Here is a 24,358-nt window from a genome sequence, read left to right as displayed (position 1 = left end):
TAGGTCTTCAGTTTGACCTATATAAATATTTTCAGTTGTGCCAATTTCTGATTAAAATTGCCACATTTATACCCACATGCTGTATTTCCTATATGATTTATGGTTTTGCTCAATAACAAAACTTGCAGAGACACCAGATTTGTTTTGCTACGTAAGTTAATACTCACTGATGACCAGACTGCTATTTTATTTGCAACGGTTCCAAGAATGAAATGATCATTTAGACTGCGAGCTGTACAAAATCTTCTCAGTGAGGCAAAGTCAAAATTTAAAAGAATAATGACAATAATTCTTTTTATTTGCTTTTATGTATCTTTTTTATTGCCTATGTCTATTCTGAATGGCTTATTGCTTGCTTTGCAAGCAAGCTTAAATGCTGGAGCATTTTTACCAGATCTGAAAGGGTACTTGGAAGACCGCATTTCAGAAAAGAGGTGGGATGACTGGGGAAGCGGCTGATGGTGATTGTCTCATCTGAAGTCCAGCAGCTGAACAGCTGGGGTCTCTTCCTGGTGCTACCACAACAAGATCTCTTGGAATGTGACAAAAGGAAACCATGAGGTTCTTCAGCAAGAAGGGAGGTGGGATGGAGGGCAGTGAGTGAGTGGTTGGGGGAAGAGCCAGGAAAGGAGCCCGAGCAATCTGGTTCTGTAATGTGCTGGAGATGAACTCACCAAGAGTCTGCAGCTAAAGCACAAATCCTGAATGGTAGCAGTAGTGCAGAGGTCCAGTGAGATGAGATGAGTTTTTGTTGTGGTAGCAAGCACAAAAAGATGTGAATAACAAAGAGAAGTGGAGCTGGGGTTGTAATGTTATCTAGCCTGCCCTGTTTGAAGATGGACCATCACAACTTCATCTAGCCAGCTTCTGAATGGATGATCTCACAAGCTGTGAGACCATCCTGTGGCTGTTGTTCCTTCTTGTGTTACCTGGCAGAGTCTGGGTCTGTCATTGCATTGATCTTTCCTTCAAATAGTTGTAAGCAGCTAGTATATCGTCCCTTAGCCACCTCTTTGCCCAACTAAACAAACCTGTCTCCCTCCACCACCCTTCACAGGCCACATGCCTCAGGTCCCTCACCTTCCTGGTAGCCCTCCTTCACCCATTCTTCCATGTCCCTCTTAAACTAGGGGGCCCAAAACTGGATGCAATACCTCAGGTGCAGCTCCACAGCACCAAATACCTTCAACCACTGGTGAACACGACCTCCTCTTCTGTTGATTCACACATAATGATGCTTCTGGCCTGCTTCCTCTCTGCATTTTCCTAGTCTGACCTTTAAAGAAAAGGTGGAAGAAACAGCAAAAAACCTATTCCTTGTGAGACTTACAGAGCCAACCTACATATGCCAAATTTATTTCTGTAAATTTATTTTTTAAAAAGTCAGTGCCCCAGTATCCATTCTTATTTTGGTGCTTAGACTTTATCTTTCAGCATTGACAATTACGGGTTTATGTAGCCACTCCCTGAAACATCATCTGAAATCTCACTTGGGCATTTGTACTCTCTTTAGGATTGTGTAGAATACTAGCAGAAAAATATCTTATGTCTTTAAATGTTGTGAAAATAGATTTTCACAGTGAACATGTTGAACAATGAAATGTCTAGACATATCCCTGGTTTCTAGATTTGGGAACCTGCCAAAAGATATTTTTCCTAATCATTTTGCTGCCCACTTGTTAGGAGATAATGCCAAATGAAAAGGTGAGTTTTACAGAATCTACTTTGTATCAACATGTTCAATCAGGAATTTGCTGTCATTTTTGCTTATGCTGTGCAGTGCTTTCAAAGTCCTTCAAAGCTTAAAGATACTATTTTTGAACCAAAGGATTTCTGTGAGGATAGACACACCCTTGATAGGCTTTTTACATTAGGGAAACTTTCTTAAGTTACGGTCTAAATGTCTCTAAACCCAGAAATTCAGTCCTTTGGAATATCCTGTAATTAAATAAATACAGCCCCTTGCTCCCACATATACGCAGTTGAGTAGACTCTTAAATTTTTAGAAGAGCATTTTAATTTCTATAGCCTTTGTTATGAAAAAGGGAAATTAAGCCATATATTATAAAGCACCAGAGTATCAGGGCATCTGTAACACAGTTTCCATTATCACACCTCCTTGGGTTTAAAGTAAAATCCTCCACAAATACGAGTTACGTTGACAGGCAAAATCTAATATCAAGCAGTTTTACAGAGAAACCTAAAGTAATTTACATTTAAAATATTATTGTTAATTAATACAATTATAATGTGTATGCCATTGTCTGTATTATTGCAAATTCATTTTTAAGTAATCCTCTTACTTATGTCATTTGCAGTTGTGTACAGAAAGCAAACTAATGCCTTTATTCAAACTGATGAGACATTCTTATTTTAAAATATACCACAAAATTAAAATTCCATTCAAAACCCAGAAGAAAATTAGATTTTTCAAACTGTATCCTCTCATTTTCTTTTGCATTTTGACATTCAGTCCGTAGTCATGACAGTCAGTAAGAGTGAACGTGTAGCATAAAGACACAGTTACACATATTTGGCTTTGGGTTAAGTACATTAAATACATGCAGATTGCTCAAAATCAACCAATAAACTTGTGTAAAAAAAAGCTTTATACATACACATTTTTATGTATACATATATATATATATAAAAACTAAATAATGAATGCTTCTATGTGTTTGCTATTCAGACACTATAAAATGGGGTTTCTACCCTCTATGAAATTATTAGTTTGAGGGGTACCCTCCACAGCCCTCACAGCAGCATATTGTCTCTAAAATGGATTCTCCTGGTAATGATAGTGTGAAAATACTTGCAGTAGGTTCTGCACTCTGAAATATGACTCAGGAAGCAAGGAAAGCATTTGATTACTGGAATGTAAAGATCAAGAGTCCAATCGTACTACAAATTATAATTGCATTTATCCCATACAATATATACACAAATTGCTACTTAGCTGATTGCCCTCAGTATTTTCTTTGCCCCAGGCAAGAAAAAAAAAAAAATTGTACCTTGCAATTGAATTTTCTTATTGTTTCCCAAGCTTTAAGTTACGACTAGCTAATATTTTGGCCTTCATCAGTTCAAAGCACAATTTTTAAAGTACTGGAAGACATCAAAGATGTCTGCACTTTGGAATGGCACAGGTTGTGTATTAATGATGGTTGTGGTTACAACCCCTATATGAGTTATAAAAAAAAAGTCACACTTTGTATCTGACTTACAGTCCTATTAAAGTCACATGTTTATCTGGTCCCTGTCAAATGGCAAGAACCAGCCTATCTGTTAACAGAAACTGGCACTGTAACAGTGCATCGCTGTTCCATTGACTGAGGCACTCGACAACAGCTGAGACTCCCTGAATGATGAAAACAGAAAAAGTTGGATTCTTTACCCCTTCTTTCTTAATTGCCTGCTTTGCTGAAGCATTTTGGGCCATTCCTTTGCTTGGTGCTGTTTCAATGGCTTGCTTTCAGAACATGGGTAATTCTGCTAAAAATTTGCTCTCCTGAGAAGCTCGGTATGGCTCTTAGACCAATTTGACTGTAATCTCAGACCAAAGATGGGGGTAGGGATTTCATAACATAATTGAAATAGTATCAGTACAAAACCAGAAAGATCTACTGTGTCCAGATGTAAAGAAACAGGTTGGGTTTTTTTCAATTACAAAGACTGACAATATGCCAGAATTATGTCATTACTCTCTAGGCATGATAATACACAGCCACAATGGAATAAAATTACATATAACGTCAGTGGGTGATGCATGGCTGGGTGATGCAAGACCAGAAAGAGTTTGTTGAGCTTACATAAAGGGATCAGGGTGATGCAGAATTAAGCCAGTGGAAGCCTCTGAAGACATCATTAGGAAAAACTGAATAAATGCCACCATTCCAAACACACGTGGCTGAGGATGAGATTCAGAAAAATAAAAGAAGTACTGGCAGCCAGCTCTGTCACACCCTGCTGTAGTAATCCAGTTTTACTGTGCTAAAGCAGAACCTGAAGCACGATTCACACCTTGGGAAGATGCTGTTTGATCATAGTAGACTACATAACTAAACCTTTGCCATTCTGTTTCATCATACTTGATTTGCATCCTCACTCTAGGGGCTATTTCACCAGCCAGCACCCATATTGCCTGCAGCACTCTCGAAGAGATGGGGTCTGCCAGCAGAGGTGTCAGTCATCCCAAAATCAGGAGACTTGTGTTCCTGTTCTCCATAAAGCTTTTCTACAGAGCGGGTCTGTGACCTGTAGCAGTTCTTTTCACCCCTGGGTCATTTCTCCCCGAGCACCCCTTGCCTGTCTTTCTCACTTACACCATAAGCTCCTTGACATAGAGTGTTCACATCAAATATATTTGTACAGAAATTAGTGCAGATCTCAGCTGAGCCTCCACATCCACCTGCAATACAATAACAAAACAACCTTAAGAGTGTACTGGGAGACAGCATCAATCTCTGATAGCCTAGTCCCTGGCTGCCGAGTGCTCCAGGGGAAACCAGTGTGCTCAACACAAAGACTCAAAATGGCACTTCCCACCCAGTGCGTGGATTAGCAGCAAGCTGTAGGCATGCCCCGTTGTGGTGACTGATACCTGCATGCCAGGGCTGCCCAGGGATAGCAGGCTGTCTGCAGGCTCTGCAACTTCCAAGCTGTAATTCAGTCCACATCACGCTTACAAAGGCACTGAAGAAGTACCAGGTCCTTTGCAAATCCTTCCCCAGTGCTCCAGCTGCCAGCGTAGCCTCAGGATGAAGCCAGGCACCACAGTTTTGCACCCAGGAAACAGCATGGCTTGGGGAGAGGGCTCCTAAGCACTACACAGCCACTTCTGAGGGAAGGATTGTAAATCTGGGGGTTGTCCTGCTGCAGGAAAGTCCTGAAGCAAACTCTACTAGGCTGCTGTTCTGGCAGGCTAGTACAGATGGTAGCCCCAATCTCAGAAAGGCTAAAACAAGATAATCTGTGTACAGCAGGGCTGCGGTAGGTGTGTTGAGAAGAGTCTCTGAGAAGCCTTCTGCTTCTCTGGCCTTCACACAAGAACATTAGCATTCTTGAAAATGCTGCTTTTAGCCTGCATGGAGACTGAGATTCTGGTTCAGTGCTGCTTACTAGGGGGGATCTTCAAAGTCATGTTAGTGGAAATTTTGGAGTGAAATATCTGGCTTTTTAAGCCACTTTATGTGTAATCTGTCTAAGAAGTAAGAGAGTTTAATGGCTTTGTGCGCTGGCAAAAGGTTATGTCACAACCCTTCAGGCATACGATGCGAAGGAAATATGTTACACACAGTGAGCATTAAATCACGGAAAGCAAATCTGCCCATTCAAAAATCCAGGGCTTAAGGTTTTGATTCTTAAATCATTCATATAAGACTCTGAGTGATAGCTCAGGGCATAGGGGTTTTTCTTGAGAACAAGAAAATTAATGATAGGACCAGACCCAGAATGATACGTGCAGAATTTTTACTACTACTCTATCAATAGTCCTAAACTAAAAGTAAAACTGAGAATTTTTCTGTAAGACATGACAGAGCCAAGGTTGCTACAATATCAGGTAAAAAAGACTGTTTGTCCTATGTGCATGTATATAACAAGACGAACAACAGTTCTCAAGCAGTTAAGGTAAGCCAGGTAAGGAGGGTCATTTCCTCCTCGTGCAGCTGCTACAGACTATTCCCTTTTTCCACACAGTTCACATTCAGGAAAGTCTCTTTTGTTCGCATCAACTCATAGCTGAATTTCCACAGTCTTTTGTGCTTCCACAGAATACAGGGACAGCAGGTATCAGAATGGTTACGGGATGGGGCTGCCTTCAAGATTTGCAAACTATTGATGCTTACATGACTTTCACACTTAGGTGATAATAGTGTATCAGGAACTGTCTGTCACTGTGGAGGCCTCTTATGAAGGTAGACCTCCATTCAACCTCTTAAACATTAGCATCCTGCCAGAGAATCTGAAGAACAGGGGTTGAACTTCTCACTGCAAGAAGACTAAACAGCTGTTTTCAGCTAACCAGCAGGCAATAAAGCTGTCTTAGGAGTCCTGTAACCTTCGAGTTCATTCCTTACTGTTCATCCTCTCCATTGTTTTCAAAGTCTGTTTTGGTAGCTCACATCCTTTCTTACATAAAAAGCTCTATGGGAAGAAAATTGGAGGAAGGGAGGTGGGGTGTGGAGGTAAGGAGGGAAATATGGGGGGGTTGTGCCTTGAAAAAATTACAAAGGCAAAGCACACCTTAAAGGAGAACCTCTTTTCCCCTTGTAAAAAAAGGGTTTTTTTTCACCCTGGCTGAAGTTCCCTGAAGTTCAAATGGATTTTAGGAGGGCCACAGACCTCTGTATTAGCACTGGGCTCTGTTGACTTCCCCTCAGTCCCAGAGGATGGTTGCTATGGAACTGCCGAGGGCTTCCTCATGCTGATGGGGTGCACTGGCTCTCCAAAGGGGTGGCTCAGAAGGGAGTGCAGCATCTGGCTCTGCCACTACTACAGACCAGTTTCTGCAGAGCTGGAGAAGGAGGAGAAGCTTACCCATAGCTTTCTTGTCTGTTCTTCCGCATGTTTCCACGAGCATGCAGCGCAGTGAGGCTATCAGGGTCCTGAGTGCACCAACAGGCTCTGGACAAGCACATGTCTATACTTCCACACTGAAATTTCTGTAAATGGATAGTACAGTATGGCCCAAGACTCTCTAATAGTGACTATGGCAAAGCATCTGAATCACTGTTTGAGTAATCATGACAAGACTTTTTTTTTCCCAAATTCAAAAAAACCATTCCATTAAAATCTCATTTTGTCAATGTGGTTGTATTTGCCCAAGAAAATAGTCCCATTAACTCATATCACAGGTGACTGTAACAGCCAGGATTTAGCAAATGGGTTTTCTCATTTCTTCACCAGTGAAAATTACATAAATTGAAATAATACAAAATAATGACTTTACATCTTAACATCAGCATTCTGACATCAGAAAATAAGGTGAACAAAGACATTTGAATCCAGCCACACACATTAAGTAAAAATCACAGTGTTTGGCATCTGGACATTTTAGTCCAAAAATTCATAGTCATCATCAGTGATTAAGCTGTAAATCCAGGGGCAATTTTCAGTCAGATTTGTGCCACCCTCCAAACTGCATTTTTGCACCTACACACCATAGACGCAAGAAAATCATTACTGGGCAGTCTTTGCATAAGCAAACAGCTGCTTGTGTATTCCTTGGGATGGGTTTTCCAGCCAGATCCTGTGCTGTCACCTGAACTATGCTGTAGAAGTGGGATACAAGGGCTTGCACTTGAAGACAGGGTTCATTTATAAAAATTGACAGTCTTAACAAATCTAAAGGGTCACATCTGTCACATCTTTTTTATGTTTTGAAGATCTGATGCTACAGTGCTTCCTGATTTCACTGCCATCATCTCTTTTTTGAATGACACTTAATGCCTGATTCTATCCCAAACCATTTTAAAGCTGTTTGTTAAAAGGATCTCTTGTTGGAGAGAATAAAATTGCTAATACTTCTGTCAAAACCTAGTTAGCTTCAGTGGCCTCAGAACAGTCATGAGGGTTGCAGAAATGAATGCCTAAAACTACTTCTTAAAAATCTCGCCACAAAACCAGAATAGATCTGTCCAGGTTCTTTCTTTCTCATTTTCTGGACATATGGTAGGAAAGGCTAGTCACTGTTAACAGAGGAAACGCAGTAATTCACAATTTCTTTTCCTCAGTTTCTGTTTCTTGTTTCCATTTTGTAGTACCTTCTTACTCTATGGCCTAGATACAGAAATATCAAAAAATTCAGGGGCAGGGGAGATGACCAAAACCCTATGCTCATCTCTGTATTGAACTGCATTGCAGTATATGAAGAGTGCAATTTTAAAGACTTAGCCACCAAAGAATGGCCCCAGGTGAGTGAGGATCTTGTGCCACCTTTCCCACCAGTGAAAAAGGTGAGCACTGTAAGGCATTAAAGACCCCATGAGCTGTTAGTACAATTTAAAGCAACCTTCTTTTTCTTGGGGAAACTGGAAAAGCACACATATACATAAGGTTGTAAGATGGACTCACACCAAATACTCCCTTGAGCAATGGTTTGCATTCAGACAATAACAAAACAAGACCTATCTGAACGACCAAAATGACATGTCACTAATGACTGAGCATAAGGGATGAATAAGATGTATTCACAGCAGGGGCTTTTGCTTTCATTCCCTCCATCACTGGTGATGCCATAAGCCTACAAACAAACATCCTTAGGTTTTCTGACAATGGAGAGACATTCATTGGCTTTAAGACAACCTAATTCATTTATCTTAGACATCTCTCCTGGAGTGGGACCAATCGGTCTCTGGTGGTGCTTCTCTCTCCATTGACTAAAATGAAAGCATTCATGACTGCTGCAAACCAGCTTGTCTTAAATATTAGATGGCCAGCATTAATTACAGTGAATCTCAGCCTCATACATCTCAGATGAGTGCCAAAAATTAAATGATCTGTAGAATTCCTATCACTCATGCCCCATCTTGAGTTTTGCTTCTCCTAGTCCCATGTTCACCACTTTGCCAGCACTCATCATACAGCTTTCTTCAAATACCCCACCAGCTCTGGGAAAACAATTGCAGTCATGATCATATAACACCATTTCATTTGACAGAAAAGGATGCAGCACATTACTAAAATGGATTATTAGAAAACTGTCCAAGAGAGTCTTGTTTACAAAATGACATGGCTCTTCATGACTTAAAGCATCGTCTTGACAAACCAAAAACTCTAGCACCTCAAAGGGAGCATTATCAAAGTGAAATTTGTAACAAACTGCTTTGTCAATGACATCTGTGAGACATCGATGTGAAGGATGGATGTGGTAGGCCTTTTCTACCTTGTGTTTCATGATTCACCCAATCTTCCTTACTCCTGCAGTCTCTTCCGAAGCAGAAAAAAAAAAAAGCAGGATTTCAGTTCAGTCTCAGAAAGCTGATTGTCTCACAAGTGCCTGGTAAGGGAACACGGAGCTGAGCCGTGTTATGGGTTGCATTTTTTGACCATGGGCAATGTGCCAGTTTCTGTTTCTTTCCAGGTGTGCAGAAATTAAAGAACTAGTTGGCTAGTGGGACTTGAAGTGTCAAAAATTAGTAACACTTTATTATATGTGGACTGGATTCAGTAAAGCAAAAGGAATCAACAGATTTGCCTTCATCAGATGTTAATTATAAGTAACATTTATACTTATCTCTCTGCTTTCATATGTTAAAAATAGTCTTGCTTATGAATAATGGTCTCTGCTGTGACACAGCAATCTGTCCTAACTATGCTTTGCCAAGGAACAAAATGTGACCCAAATTGCCCATGGCCTGTCAGTCAGGACAGATTTTCATTTTACACTGTAAAGTGTTAAAAATTCCTTATAGCTATGAACAGACAGGGTGGTTTTACCACTGTTTTGCCTAATCTTCCTATTTCTTCCAGCAACAAATAAGTGGTTGCTGACTTCTAATGGCAGCCACAGCACTCTTCCTTATTAGCTTCACTCAGTGGGCAAGCGAGCTTCAGGACTGGCAGTAGACTAATTTTCTGTCGTTAGTGGAGGAATATGGGACGTATCTGAATAAGCATATTATATGAGATAAGGAGAGTACTTTCAAAGCGAATCATCAAAACACTCCAGTTGACCATGTTTTGGTTCACATTGCAGAGCAGTTTCAAGAATGCACAAACTGGTTTACTTGATAGGTAATGAAACTGGAAGATGTGCATTAGTAGTATATCTACTATGGTCCAGGCACTAATGATTGTTCATGTGTTTGAACTAGTCTAAAGAAAAGACCCCCAAAAATACATACAGCATGGGCATGAAGTCCTTAGAATTGTTCCCCTCTGGGCACTCAGTCCTGCTGTGCTTCTCTGCTTGCTCATGCAGACATAGCACTGGAACCATTGAAAGCCTCCAGGAGATCTTACCTGGACCAGCAAATAAAGAGCCCACAAAGAAAGAGCATGGAAATGCTCACCCAACACACAGAGTGGTTTCACAGTTTCTAAACATAGCTGTTAAAAATAATGCCTGAAGTTTGAGAAAATGATGACATTGGCTTAAAGCAATATGGTAAGGTGCATTTGGGACTCATTCAGAAAAAAATAATGCATTCTTGAATTTCAAAGCTATGAGTTTTTACATCTCTGAAGCTGTCAAAGCTTTTAGGGGCATTAGATAATATTTCCAAGGCTTTCTCCGCAACACTGAATATGAGGAATTTATTTTTTAAAAAATAGATGAGATTCTGAAATAATCACACAGCTTTAGAATTTAAGAAGACCTGTGAATACTAGATTATTCACAGCAAAACTGCAAGAATTGCTAATACTGAAATCCTTTCTGGTTTTAGCAAAAATCAGAGTTCTGCTCTTGCCCACCTTTGAAGCTTTTAACGCATATAAACATTTAAATCTTGCTGTATATAACTAAGAAGATTGTTGCCATCTTTTGTTAACTGTTCTTTCCTAGCAATTTCCATCTCAGAGCTTTTGTAGTATTACGATTACCATCATTTACTTTCCTTCATTTAACTTGCACAGTTAATGGAATGATATGTACCCTACATGACTGCACAAGGAGCTATATAATTAGCAAGTCAGTTGAAACACATTTGGAAAATAAACTTTGTTGCAATCACTGCTTGTATTCAAGGGTTTTTAAAAGCTCCACGGTAAGACAGATAATTTTCATGACTATTTCAGTTAACACAAGAGGTCCTGTGCAGATTGCGTAAATGCTGTGCTGTTGGCTTTCTGGCCTAAGTGTGCTGCTTTTTTAATAGAAAAAAAACCATTTTTTTTTGAGAGAGAATGGGCTTCCATGACTAAACCACTAACTCCTTGGGGTTTGGAAAAGCATGGTTATCTCCCTGCTCAAGCTGTGTGACATGGGCCAGCCACTCTAATCAGACCACTAACTGGGCAGACATTACTGATTTATTTTTTTTTCCTAATGTATGGCAGTTTAAGGAATGGATAGCTGAGCAAAGCAGAGCTCCTGCTACTCCATGCTGCCAAATAAACTGGCTTTGTGTCTGGTCAAGGGGGACAAGTTATCACAATGCTGATGCTGGACGCCTGGGGAGGTGTGTAGCCTTTCAGTTCCTTTGAGGCCCTCAGCCCTTAAGTCTCCAACAGGTAAAACAGTACTTGTCAACACAGCATGTTGTTTGGTTCCCAGGGTTGTGGCAGCCTCCAGAACTTTCTGTGAGTATTCAAACCAAGTTTCAACTATGCTTGAAGGACTTTCTAGGGCAAATGGAGACTAAATCAATACCAGGAGAAAAGAAAATGTGATGCTTGTAAAGCATGGAAATTCATCCTGATTCTGTCAGCGTCCAGAATGAAATAGGACAATGATTTCGCCAGCGTACTTTCAGTGCAGCTATTGTACTGAAAGGAAAGAGAGCTGAGCACGTTCTTATCTTTCTCCAGCCATGCTTTGAGATGGCAAGCTGGGAGAGCAAACATCTTCTTCTAATTGTGTTAAATGCTGTTAGAAAACAAGACATATTCAATGTCAAGCAAAATGTAAAATAGTAAGAAGGCCCCAAAGAGGCAGGGTTCCTAGGACACTACTTTGCATGCCTCTTTCTACAAAGATGTTTCAAGGTGTATGTTATAGCAGTGATTCAGCGACCTTTTACAAGAAGGTTTAGCTTTCAGCTTGTGTCACCAGTGGCCATGTCTTTAACACGCAACCCAGCGTCCATTTTCTGTATGTTTAGCAGCCTTCCAGGCAGCACATGAGGTCTCATGTGTACCCACTCCACAACCTCCCTGCTAAAAAGGATGCAATTTTGGTAGTGTGGGCAGCCGCCTGGGCAAGCCCTTCTCAAAGGACAGGCTGGACAACCGCACCTGTGTGCTTAGAATTATGCATGCAGTTAAATGCTTTGTTGGATGGAGGCCTGAATGAACATATCATTGTGTTTTGACTATTAACAGACATCAGTTGGACTCTGAATCTCTTCAGAGGATTTTTGAGTTGTTCCTTGCTAGTTGGTAGTTATGTTTCAAACCAAATAACTGGTCAAATCCAAACTTGTTTGACAGTTTTCTCAGTTCACAGAAGGCAAAATCTTCAGTATGCCCTTGACCCAAGATGCTGGCTTTCACCAATGGTTTCTGAAAAGTTGTATGTCCTTTAGGTGGGTTATTTAGTGTCCATGATTAGAGGCCCCTATGCAAAGCTTAATTAAGTTAATTAATCATCCACTGGCAGCTATGAATCAATTCCTGAACTGATGGATCATTCAAATACCACCATACTGAGCAGCACCCAAAGGCTCTCAAGCCCTCATCAACCTCAGAGGGCTTTCTGAGTAGGAAAATCAAATTCAAAAAGCACAAGAGCATCCATGGGAAAAACTGAATGACAATTTCATATGTATCCACAATTTGAAGATCAAAGGGCTGTCCTATTTTCCTTTAGTAATGTAAGGATTAGTTTGGTCTACTCTGTTACGTACAATACTTTCAGCCACAGTTGTATTTTAAGACATGCTTTCCACATGCTGGCAGCAAATGAGTGTCTACCTCTGTAGATATGATTTTGATAGTAGCAGAGATCTGTGTGTGCCAAGATGAATTTTGAAGAAACCCTCCCCTCAATATAGATACTGTATGCAGTGTGGGCAGTGGCTAGGGTATTGCCCCAGGAGAGCTGCCTCTAGGCTGGGCTCAGTCATTGACTTGCCAGACACAAGACTATTTTCCTACTTACAAGCTGGGATGATAGCAATTAAAAAGGGTGAATGCAGAACATTGTATAATGCTAGGTATTGGTATTACCATTTCTAGACCAGCTCCTCCTCAGTCCATGGCTGGGGCCTGTAGGCATTACAAAGTCAGTAAAGGTAGCATCATAAAGGTAAATTAAAAGGGTATTTATTGCATCAGCTGATATACACTAGATCTTGAGTATGGAAGCACCATATTTTGGCCAGTAAGCGAGGAAGGAAAAGCTTTGTTTCCAGTAGTTATGCATATTAAGGACATTAGGCAAAGGATTTGATACATGTATCCTCATTTTTTGTTTTATTTTTAATTATCTGGATGACATTTTCATTTGTAACAGATAATGTCTTTAGCAACTGCCTATGGCAACACATGGGCAGCATTTCAGAGCTGTTCTCAATTGCATTTGGATACGTCAGAGAATTTGTAAGAGCTTCATGGCTCTCCACCTGCCAGGAGAGAGTGGAGTCATGGCATTCTTCCAATGCTAAATACATTTCCTGGTAGCCAGATTCACTTTCTATAAACCAGAGAGAACTATCTGCGTTACAGCTAAGGCTGAAGTCATGTAGGACATCAGAAGCAGTCTCTGCAGTACTGAGCATCACATGTCTGATTTGATAAAGGCTTAATGTTCAGAAGAAATACTTGAAAGCAAATATTCTAGAGAAATCTGCCAGGTGGGTGATAGAGCAGATTTGCTGGTCCCCAGCCAGTCACCTCAGCTAGAGATTCACTAAGGAGAAGCTGAGAAAGTGAAACATGTTAACAAGATCTCTCATTTCAGCTTACAAGGAAAAGATGAAGGAGCTGTCCATGCTGTCTCTGATCTGCTCCTGTTTTTACCCAGAACCTCGCAACATGAACATCTATAAATACGATGGTGAGTGACTTTCACTGGAACTCATCTGGCAGGCCAGATAATGTGCTAGTGCTGGGAAATGACTCAGTTCAACATCCCCGTCCATATAGCGTTACTCAGTGGGTATCTTGCTGATTTAACAATCTATTTGCTGGGTTTGTTTATTACTTTCTACTGATTGTGTGTTGCCCATGATGCTGGATATGATTTCTAATAGCAACTAACTCTTAAATCTAGCCCTCTCATACTGAGCTGTACTTTTCCTACTACCCATTTGAGAATTATGGCTCTTTACAGCTGACATGATTCCCAAGGAAACCAAGAAAAGATGAAAGCATACTTAAAAAATTAATCGGCTTGAGCACTGCTTGCAGGGGATCTGAAGTGACACAGAACCCAAATAAACTTCCAAAACTGCTGTAAATTTTTATCTTTATGAGATTAAGGTATAATTAAGCTATTATAGATAAAATGGAATGTACTTCTCCTGAGAACAGTTTTCAGCCTATAATCTGCCATTGCATTTGAAATGCCCAAGGCTAAGATGCTAAATCTTTTGTCTGTACTTCTGATCCTACACTAATGTCTGTGCTGCTTCTCTCCTTGATATCACTGAGGTGTTGAAGGTCTTACCATTTTTCACTTTATTGTGCAGACATGGAAGTGAAACAAATCAACAAACGTGCCTCAGGCCAGGCTTTTGAACTGATCCTAAAGCCTCCATCTCCGGTCTCAGAAGCACCACGAACTTTAGCTTCTCCAAAGAAGAAAGAACTCTCTCTTGAGGAGATCCAGAAAAAGCTGGAGGCTGCAGAGGAGAGGAGAAAGGTATCTTTCCTTAAAAAAATGCTAGCAATTAGACCTGACTTTATTGTACAGAATAACAGCTGAGTTTCCTATCCATTTGTATGTTTTCCATTGCCACTCATAGTGGCCTGCATGGACAAAAATTACTGAACAAACTGCTGCAAACAAACCTCACTGGTTTTGATGCTTGGGAAGTATGTGTCACAAAATACAGATAGCTTCAGACAGGAGGACCAAGTGGGTTCAAATACGCATGCTTACTGTGTGAGTGTGTGTGTTTCATTCAGAGCATCTGTAATAGTTGCAGAAGACCAGTGCAATTCTTCTGGTGTCCAAGTTTAAGAAATGGTTGTGCAATTCAAACAGCTACTGTATGGGCTACCATATCTTCAGTCTTTGTAGTGCCCATGGAAATTACTCACAAGGCCTGCCTGAGGCAGCTGAAATGTCTTACTTATGCAGTATGGAAACATATTAGCCCTGAATAGACTGTTCTGGATCACTCACCACGCCCTTGAATAAAGATGCTAGTGTAGCGCAGCTACTAAGAGAGGCATTTATAGCAGACAGTCTCAATAGTGCTGCAAGTTGGCCTTGTAGGGTTATCTACAGAATAAGTCTTCCCTTCTTTATGACCTTGCCCATAACAGCAAACCCCTGTTTCATAATCAGTAAGTTTGTCACACAGGGTTTAGAAGGGTTGTTACACCTTCACAATGGTTAGCACAAATGCAGGGTGCATGCAGCCAGAAGTCCACATTAACTGTTTATTTGGCTTTCATTTTGACTTTAGAGGTCTTTTAGAGGTTTAAGAGGTCTTTATTTGCTGTAAGTCAGAGGTAGCTCAGATTGCTTTTTCTTTTCAGAAGATAAAAGGCTAAATTCCAGATCAGATAAGTTAGAGAATCACAGGCAAAGCCAATGAGACACTCACCACAGCCAGCCTGAAATATGAGTCTGAAAATGAGCAGTTTTCTCTATGGGCCCAGTGTTTATGATGTGTTGCGCCATTTCAGGAAGGTCATGGCTGGCTGCTATGGCCACAGAAAACTCAAGATGTGGCAGTATATTGTCCTGGTTAATCCATGTTTCCTTTTGCTATGGTATAAAAAGAGCCACAGAAGCCTGAGAAACCTCAGGAGCCATAGAAGGACTTTCTGTGCCCTGCAACCAGGTGATCAATGTTATTTTGTGGCAAATCTGCTTGCATCACTTAAATTGGAGTTAGAAACCCCTTCCACCTGCCCATGGAGTCCCTGGTAGAGGGTATCTGAAAATGAAACAAGCTTAGACATCTCCAAGCTTTTCATTTATCTCTTAAACAATATGATTTGTTACTAAAACTGACATTTGCAGAATCTTTTCCAGATAGGGACAAAAAGGCATAGTGAAGTCCAGGAACAGCAGATATGCCACATATAGCACAAGTTGCAGCTCCTCCAAAAAAGCAGCTTCATTCTCCTTTCACTCCTGTCAGACCAGATCAGGGACACTTCCAAAAAAACCCAATGGAGTGATTACACTGCTGTATGGTGAGATGTGAGTTCATTGAAATCAGTAGATCTGGATGACTGACAGGTCCTTAAAATCTGGCCCACAGTTATGATTTGCAGTGAAACCTGACTATTCTGGACCTCACTAATTTGAACAACTCATTTAGAGGAATTAGATGAACACTGAAGTGTTGCCACATTTGCCATTACTGCTAACACAAGACTCCATGCTTCTAATGCACACACAGTAGCTCTAGTGCTTCTTTCAGAGAAATATTTATGTTAGAGTATTAATTTCAGTAAAAGGACATGACTGTATGTGAAAGGAATATGCATTTGCATTAGCACCTGCCCAGAAGTATGAGCTTTCACACAAGCACATGATGATATGCCCCAAAGACTCAGTCTGTGAGGTGCCTCTGTACCAAGAACATATACTCAAGTATGGACACAGAATGAAATGGCAGCAATTAAGAAGACTGATATTATGCATATACTTCATGGGAAATATAAATTGAATGTCCCAGAGATTTCATTTCATTGATTTCATTACTGTTCATTTCTTCCTAAAGAAAAACTCATTATGCAATAAACTGATAATCAGTGGTAGCAGTACAGACACCTGCCATTTCTTCCCCCTTGGTACTATATTCATTTTGAATTAACATATAACTGAGTTATTTTAATAGACAAGATCTTCCACATTAGCATTGCAGCAGAAATTGCTGGGAAAGGAACAGAGAACAGGGAAAAAAACTTTATTGCATCACTGTTAAAATCCCTGGTGCTCTCACATCTCAACTACTGCCTTCATGTTTGGCCTTGGAAAAAGAGTATAGTGCAGAGAAGGATAAAAAAGCAGTCAGAGGAATAGAAAATCTGCCATAAGAAAATAAATTAAATAGTCCACTTTTCAGCTTGGAAGGAGACAACCGATGAAAGATAAGATAGAAGTCTACAAAGTCATGAATGGTAATGAGAAGATGAATAGGAACAATTATATTATGTTTCACACAATCCAAAGGGGAAGAAACACTCAATGAAATCATCAGACAGCAATTTCAAAACAGAGAGAGGGAATCGCCTCTTCGTGTATTGTTTAATAAAGCTATATTTGTTATCACAGACTATTTAGAGATTATTAAAATATTTATTTCAAAAATATAATAGCAAATTGATAGAGCACTGCCTTATAGGAAATGCTTATATGAATACAACCTCTGGCTCAGAAAATATCTAACCTGGTGACTGCTGAAAGCTAGGAAGAGAGGGAGTGGGGTGGGGGGAGAGAGAGAGAGAGAGACATCTCAAGGAAAGGACTAGGCAGATTTGCCCAACTTTATCTACACTTTCCCTAAGCATCTTCCACTTTCTGCTGCTAGACAAACCAGTCAGGCTTTTTCTGACATTCAGCATGGCAGCTGCTATCATACTTTTCTATCTATGTATAACAGCTGTCAGGCATGACCGTTCTAGATTGTGTCCTTCCAGCACAGTTCTAATTAAAATCAAGTATTACTAATGGATGAGAATTGCCTTTTCGGAAAAAATACTAATTGATTTCACACTGTTTAGGAATTAGCTTCTGCTCTGTTAATTAGGCAGTGTTCATTAACAAATTTTCAAACTCATAAGAACATCTACAGCAATACATGCACTTCAACAGTCTCCTGCTTATGCTGTTTCCTGTTTATCATTCTTGTTTATTCCCTTATAAGCGTTTACAGGACTCTTTCATTTTCTCCTCCTTTTCTCTACCTCACTTGATAGTGATGATCTCATACTCTCAGACCAAACTGAGAGTTTCACCTGAGGCATTTTTTCCTTTTGCACCACACAGCAAACCCCATTTGGGCTAGTTACAGATTTGTCCTTTCCGCTTATAGAATCCTCCTCACAGCATGTCATTATTATCCCATTATTTTTTTGGCATATGTGTGCTATATTTTCCCACCTTAGTGGATAATCAGACCTTTTCATCCTTCCCATTTGAGAAACTAGAGCACAGTGACACTGTATGCAACAGAAGTTTACTTCTTACAGAATCTTTAACATTTATCATTTTTTACCCATTGGCCTTGAATGTTCAGCTGTTACTACCCTTGATTTACAGACTTCAAGAGCCATATGTTGAATTATATATTTTTACTATGTTCAACTTACTAGCATAAAAATGAACCACTAAAAGGATATGCATTTCTACTAGACTTTGGATTATGGGAGAGAAATAGTGTGTAATTAAATGGCTTTGTATTGGGATGAAATTGAATCAGGCTCGTCCTTAGTGCTTAGCACTACAAAGAATGCAGGAGAACAGTCTTATTTTTTAACTTTCATACTGTTGGATATAGACTTACAGTTACATGAGTTTTTAATACCATTACTATGAAATGCTCTAAGATAAGCCCCTGTGCAGCCTAGCCTGTGCAAAGCTCCCTGTGCTCCCCACAGCAAGCAGTCAGCCTGGGGCAGCCCCGTCAGCATTGTGGCCACACTTTGCCTCGGGCTTCAGCACCCAACTCGCTGCCCCTTTGAGCCAGCCCCACAGCCTGCCCAGAGGCACTTCTTAACACTCTTGAACCATCTCTCCTTTGGCATTGAAGAAGCCACGTGTGCTCTACCTTATGGTACAGCAGGCTGCTAGGGAAAAAGGCTTCACCAAGGCAGGGAAGACGGTGGAGCTGGGGGACAAATGCTCCCTCCTAGACATTGCATGGGACATGCAAAACTGCTACTACAGGCAAGAGGAGAGGGGTAGAAGGGACCAGCACCTTCTCTGGCAAAAGCGGAGGTTGCTTTCTTCCAACTCATTCCTGCTTCCCTCCTTGGTTTCCCACCAAATTTGTAAGCCAGCAGGCTGGGAGGGAAGACAGGCACGCCCTGAGACATCTGCCTCCTGTCTTGCCCATCCACTGATCTCCCTTTTTATACTGCTGGCTCTCAGCTGTGCTTGTGTGGAAAGGGAATACAGCATGAAGTGTTTTTCGATGTAAGGGTCCCAGTAATACTTGTGGAATCAGTACCGGTACTGGATGTTTCTGCCACATTTTGATTTACACTGTAGTGTTTCTACAGATGGTGCTTCACCCCTAATGTTCGCAAAAGGTAGCCAAAACTGCAAGCCACTTCACAGTTCCTCATGCAAAAAGCGTAAGCCTGTGGAATGTGTGCCTGCAGGAAGATACTTTCTACCAGGTAGGAGAGGGTTTGGTGTTAGGCAATATGGTCTGTCTGGGAGCACATGGAGGCACAAGCAGAGACAGCAGACATAACAGTGCTGGCAAAGCTTCTCCCTGCAGTCTGACATGGGTTTTGCTGCTAATGAACAATCAATCATAAGACAAACTGACATTGATCTTCATTAATTTTAAAATGCAGGGCCTCAGCCTGTCAAAAGATCACAAAATGCCTCATGAGCGGGTAGAGGAGGGCTCAGGTGGCACATCTCGCAAGCCTCCAACATGCCTTGTTCACCTCCATGGGTCACAATCTTGAGAGCAGCAATTTTGTGTCAGTTGAGGAAGAGAAAGTGAATTTTTTTGAATCACATTATGGATGGGCTCTTTATGTTCTTTTACTCTGCTTCACGTTCTTAGTAACCCAGACCCACAGATCTCTTGGCAGACCAGGCAAAAAAAAGAGATCCTCATCTAAATTCAAGCAAAATTTTGCACCATCTAGTTTGAGTGGAAGCAGGACTTCACCTACATGAAGCAGGACTTCACCTATGGTTACAGCTCAGATGTCTCTTCTGCCATATGGCCATTCCATTTCTCTGCTCTGGGATCCCATGGAGCAGAAACAGGAGCCCTCTTCTTTAGACTGTCATTGCTCTGGGAGAGGAGGTGCCTCACCCTATGTATTTGAACACTGCCTGGGACAGCGAGTCCTCACAACAGCTAGAACAGATGCTAATGTAATACAAATAATAATATTCCCACTGAGGAACAGGATGTAACCATGCAGAAATCTGAAGGAGCCAGTGCGATGAATGAGTTCTAAATTGAGTCCATTCCCTTGCTTTTACATGGAAAAATCCCAACCTCAATTACTTTCCCTGAAACCATCAATACTTCAAGTCACCTTTTCTTTCTGATTAATACCTAGGCTTCACCTTTGCATTTACATTGCAGTAGGAGCCTGTTTTTTGCATTCTGCTCCATTAGTAGTATCTCTTAAATAGAAAATGCACTGAAGAATATCAAGGTTAATGCAGCTTCTGCTGAACAATTGAATTTTTAAAATCCAGCCAGTGAATGAATGTGTTACAAAAGTGGAGCTTTTGTGACTGGTAATGTGTCTCATATATCCTAGTAACTAAAGATCCTAGTAACTAAGGTGGATGCATTCAAGCTGAAAATCTTAGTTTAAAAGCAGTTGTCTGAGTCCATTTCTTGCCTAAAAGTAATCATTTAATTTTATCTCTGCATAAATTACTTCAATATTTGGATGTATATGTCAAAGAACAATAGATTAATGTGGGAAAATAAAGCACCTGTTACTGAGGCATATTATTCCTGTAATAATTTTAAAATATATGTATCTCCAAAGCCAGTTGCCATAAATAATTTTACTTATGAAGTGAGTGTTTAGTTGTCTGCATCTGTCTCTGGCCAGCTATGTATGAGATGTGGATTTCCTACTGAAGCACTCATCTCTGAAAACTGGGGATGCACATGATCCTTTAGAAATATGACATGAATATTGTAGGAGTTTGCCTGCATTAGCTGACTTTTTAGCACAGCAGTACATTTCTAGGAGTGAAGGTATCTGTACCAGGAATGTTTTGCAACAGTTTTATTCCTCCACATCTAGCATTAGATGCTGCAGCCGTAGCCACACTGATAATGCCTTGCTATATTTAAGGCAGCTTCTGGATACTTCTCCTTGAGTACTGCTTTTTTCTTTCTCTGCCATTTCCTACTTTTCTCTCCTTATTAATCTTCTTTATCTTTCATTCAATGTCCAGCTTTTTTTTTACTCATTTTCTCACGATAGATGTACAAGAAGCACTTATCATAAGCTATTTACAAGTGTGTTAGAACATGGACTATCAAGGTTTTGAAAATACCCTTTCCAGCACTTCAATCAATACAAAGCTGAAAGTAAACTTGAAATAAAAACTTCCTATGTGTGTTGGAATCTTGTATCAAGACCATGGGAGTCCAAACACGGCAGTTAAAACCCAACACAAACAACAAAGGGAGTCTGTTAATCCCAGCCACACTAGGTATCTGGGGTCATTCATTTACCCATTTCTGTCATTTCTGGATGTGTAGTAGACTTTGAACAGACAGGATGGCCAAGTTCTTTTGCCAAATGTGTTGGAAACAGAAAATTGTTTGACAATCCACTACAAAAACATAGCAACAGCCTTCCAAAATTATCATAAGGGGATTTAAAAAATGTTCTGAACACCAGGGAAACAGGCAGACTCACAGCTGGGGTACGGCAGCATTAGAAGAGGGACATCAGTCTAAATGAGAATCCACCCTGTGGATGTTTTATGGCAGAGAGGAGGAATCCTTTGTTTTGAACCAGTCTGGGTATGTTGAACATTTTGAGTGAGGAAAAGGAATGCCATTGAAGACGTATCATAGAGGAAAATTGCATGAGGATTGTGCACTCAGTTCCTAGGCCTGGTTTATCTTTCATTCCAATACTTACTGGTGCAAATGCAAATTGCATCCAGTAAATACTAAATTAGAGTATAAGGATTTTCTTCATTATTATGCATTAATGGACAAATTGATTACACATTGATTACAGAGAGGCTGTGAGGCTATGCAGGGTGGAAATCAGGAGGTCTAACGCCCAGCTGGAAATTAATCTGGCTTCAGCAATCAAGGACAACAAGAAATGTTTCTATAAGTATGTCAACAGCAAAAGAAATACCAAGGAGAGTCTCCATCCCCGGCTAGATGCAGGAGGAAACATGGTAACAAGTGATGAGGAAAAGGCTGAGGTGCTTAATGCCTTCTTTGCCTCAGTCTTTAATAACAAGACTAGTTGTACTGAGGGAATCCAGCCTCCTCAGCCAGAAGACAGAAACTGGGAGAATGATCCCCCCGCAGTCCAAGAGGAGCCAGTCAGTGACCTGCTGCATCACACAGACACACACAGTCTATGGGACCAGATGGGATACACCCGAGGGTGCTGAAGGAGCTGGCTGGGGTGCTCACCAAGCCGCTTTCCATCATTTACCAGCAGTCCTGGCTGATAGGGGAGGTCCCGACAGATTGGAAATTGGCCAATGTGACGCCCATCTATAAGAAGGATCAGAAGGATGATCCAGGAAATTACAGGCCTGTCAGCTTGACTTCAGTGCCTGGGAAGCTGATAGAGCAGCTCATCCTGAGTAACGTCATACAACACGTGCGGGACAGCCAGGGGATCAGGCCCAGTCAGCATGGGTTTATGAAAGGCAGGTCCTGCTTGACAAACCTGATCTCCTTCTATGACAGGGTGACCTGATTATTGGATGAGAGAAAGGCTGTGAATATTGTTTACCCTGACTTTAGTAAGGCCTTTGACACCGTTTCCCAAAGCATTCTCCTGGTGAAACGGGCTGCTCGTGGCTTGGATGGGCACACGCTTCGCTGGGTAAAAAACTGGCTGGATGGCCGGGCCCAAAGAGTTGTGGTGAATGGAGTTAAATCCAGTTGGCAGCCGGTCACAAATTTTGTCCCCCAGCGCTCAGTTTTGGGGCCACTCCTGTTTAACATCTTTACTGATGATCTAGACGAGGGGATCGAGTGCACCCTCAGTCAGTTTGCAGATGACACCCAGTTGGGTGGGAGTGTTGATCTGCTCGAGGGTAGGGAGGCTCTGCAGAGAGACCTGGACAGGCTGGAGCCATGGGCTGAGGCCAACTGGAGGAGTTTCAATAAGGGCAAATGCCGGGGGCTGCCCTTGGGCCACAACAACCCCCAGCAGCGCTACAGGCTTGGGGAGGAGTGGCTGGAGAGCTGCCAGTCAGAGAGGGACCTGGGGGGGTGACTGACAGCCGGCTGAACAGGAGCCAGCAGTGTGCCCAGGTGGCCAAGAAGGCCAATGGCATCCTGGCTTGTGTCAGCAATAGCGTGGCCAGCAGGGACAGGGAAGGGATCTTGCCCCTGTACTCGGCACTGGTGAGGCCGCACCTCGATTCCTGTGTTCAGTTTTGGGCCCCTCACTACAAAAAGGACATTGAATGACTCGAGCGTGTCCAGAGAAGGGCAACGAAGCTGGTGCAGGCTCTGGAGCACAGGTCGTACGGGGAGCGGCTGAGGGAACTGGGGGTGTTTAGTCTGGAGAAGAGGAGGCTGAGGGGAGACCTCATCGCCCTCTACAGCTCCCTGAAAGGAGGGTGCAGAGAGCTGGGGATGAGTCTCTTTAACCAAGTAATAAGCGATAGGACAAGAGGTAATGGCCTCAAGTTGCACCAGGGAAGGCTTAGACTGGATATTAGGAAGCATTTCTTTACAGAATGGGTTGTCAGGCGTTGGAATGGGCTGCCCAGGGAGGTGGTGGAGTCCCCATCCCTGGAGGTGTTTAAGAGTCGGGTCGACATAGCGCTGAGGGGTATGGTGTAGTTGGGAACTGTCAGTGTTAGGTTAATGGTTGAACTGGATGATCTTCAAGGTCTTTTCCAACCTAGATGATTCTATGATTCTAAATTACTTTTGAGTGTGTTGTCTGCAAGTGTTGCCTCCAGAACTGTGTGTACTTTGATGTGGAACTCTTAATTTTTCACTATTCTCCTGGATTTATGATAATGAGGAGTAGTTCCAGATGGCAAAGGGTCTGAATGGAAGAAAACAAATCTGCAAAAAATGGGCAAGTGCCCCAAAGTCTCAAAGGCATTTTGCTACCTTCCATTGAAATCCAATGCTCTTTTCAAAAATGCTGCTTATAGGCGCAGTTCAAATCTTACCTTTTTTTATAACATTTCCACAGACCCTGGATATATCCTTGGAAATGTCAGTTTTCCAAATCTGAAAAGGTTTGGTTTTATAACATCTTATATATATGTATTTAAACATGATGAAATGTTAGCCTTTCAAATGAACAAGTCACTTCTTAAATGTTTCATGGGTAAGGACATTACATTTAGTATCATAGTACCTTTTCTAGTCAAATTCCCAACAGGAAGGAAAATAGATTCTTAGAATATCAAAGTTACTTTTAGATCACTTAAGCAAAGGGTTCACAAAATTCATATCAGCAACCAAAATTTCATCATCATAACTTTTCCATAAAGGTGAAAGTTTGCCATTGAATACTAAATTAAACCAAAAATGTGGAAAAACTTCACAAACACTGGTCAAACTGAGCCACTGAAGTTGGTCCAAAAATGGTAAAGCAAGATGAAGATGTTCAATTATTTCAGTTTTTCATTGTACCAAATGTTAAATGCAAAGTATCTGAAATCAAATAT

General features: G+C 41.2%; 1 protein-coding gene across 1 annotated transcript in view; it reads left to right on the top strand.

Moving 5' to 3' along the window:
- STMN2 (stathmin 2) overlaps positions 1–24,358 on the top strand; it is a 42,274-nt gene that overhangs the window by 11,715 nt on the left and 6,201 nt on the right. The window contains exons 2-3 of the mRNA XM_074897669.1: positions 13,565–13,660; positions 14,295–14,467. Of these exons, the coding sequence (XP_074753770.1) occupies positions 13,565–13,660; positions 14,295–14,467 (269 nt within the window). The remainder of the gene's footprint in view (positions 1–13,564; positions 13,661–14,294; positions 14,468–24,358) is intronic.

The sequence above is a fragment of the Athene noctua genome, chromosome 2 (genome assembly GCF_965140245.1).
Source record: "Athene noctua chromosome 2, bAthNoc1.hap1.1, whole genome shotgun sequence".
NCBI classification, from domain to species: Eukaryota; Metazoa; Chordata; class Aves; order Strigiformes; family Strigidae; genus Athene; species Athene noctua.
Note: the sequence above shows the minus strand (reverse complement) of the source record. Positions and strands in the feature narration are given on the sequence as shown.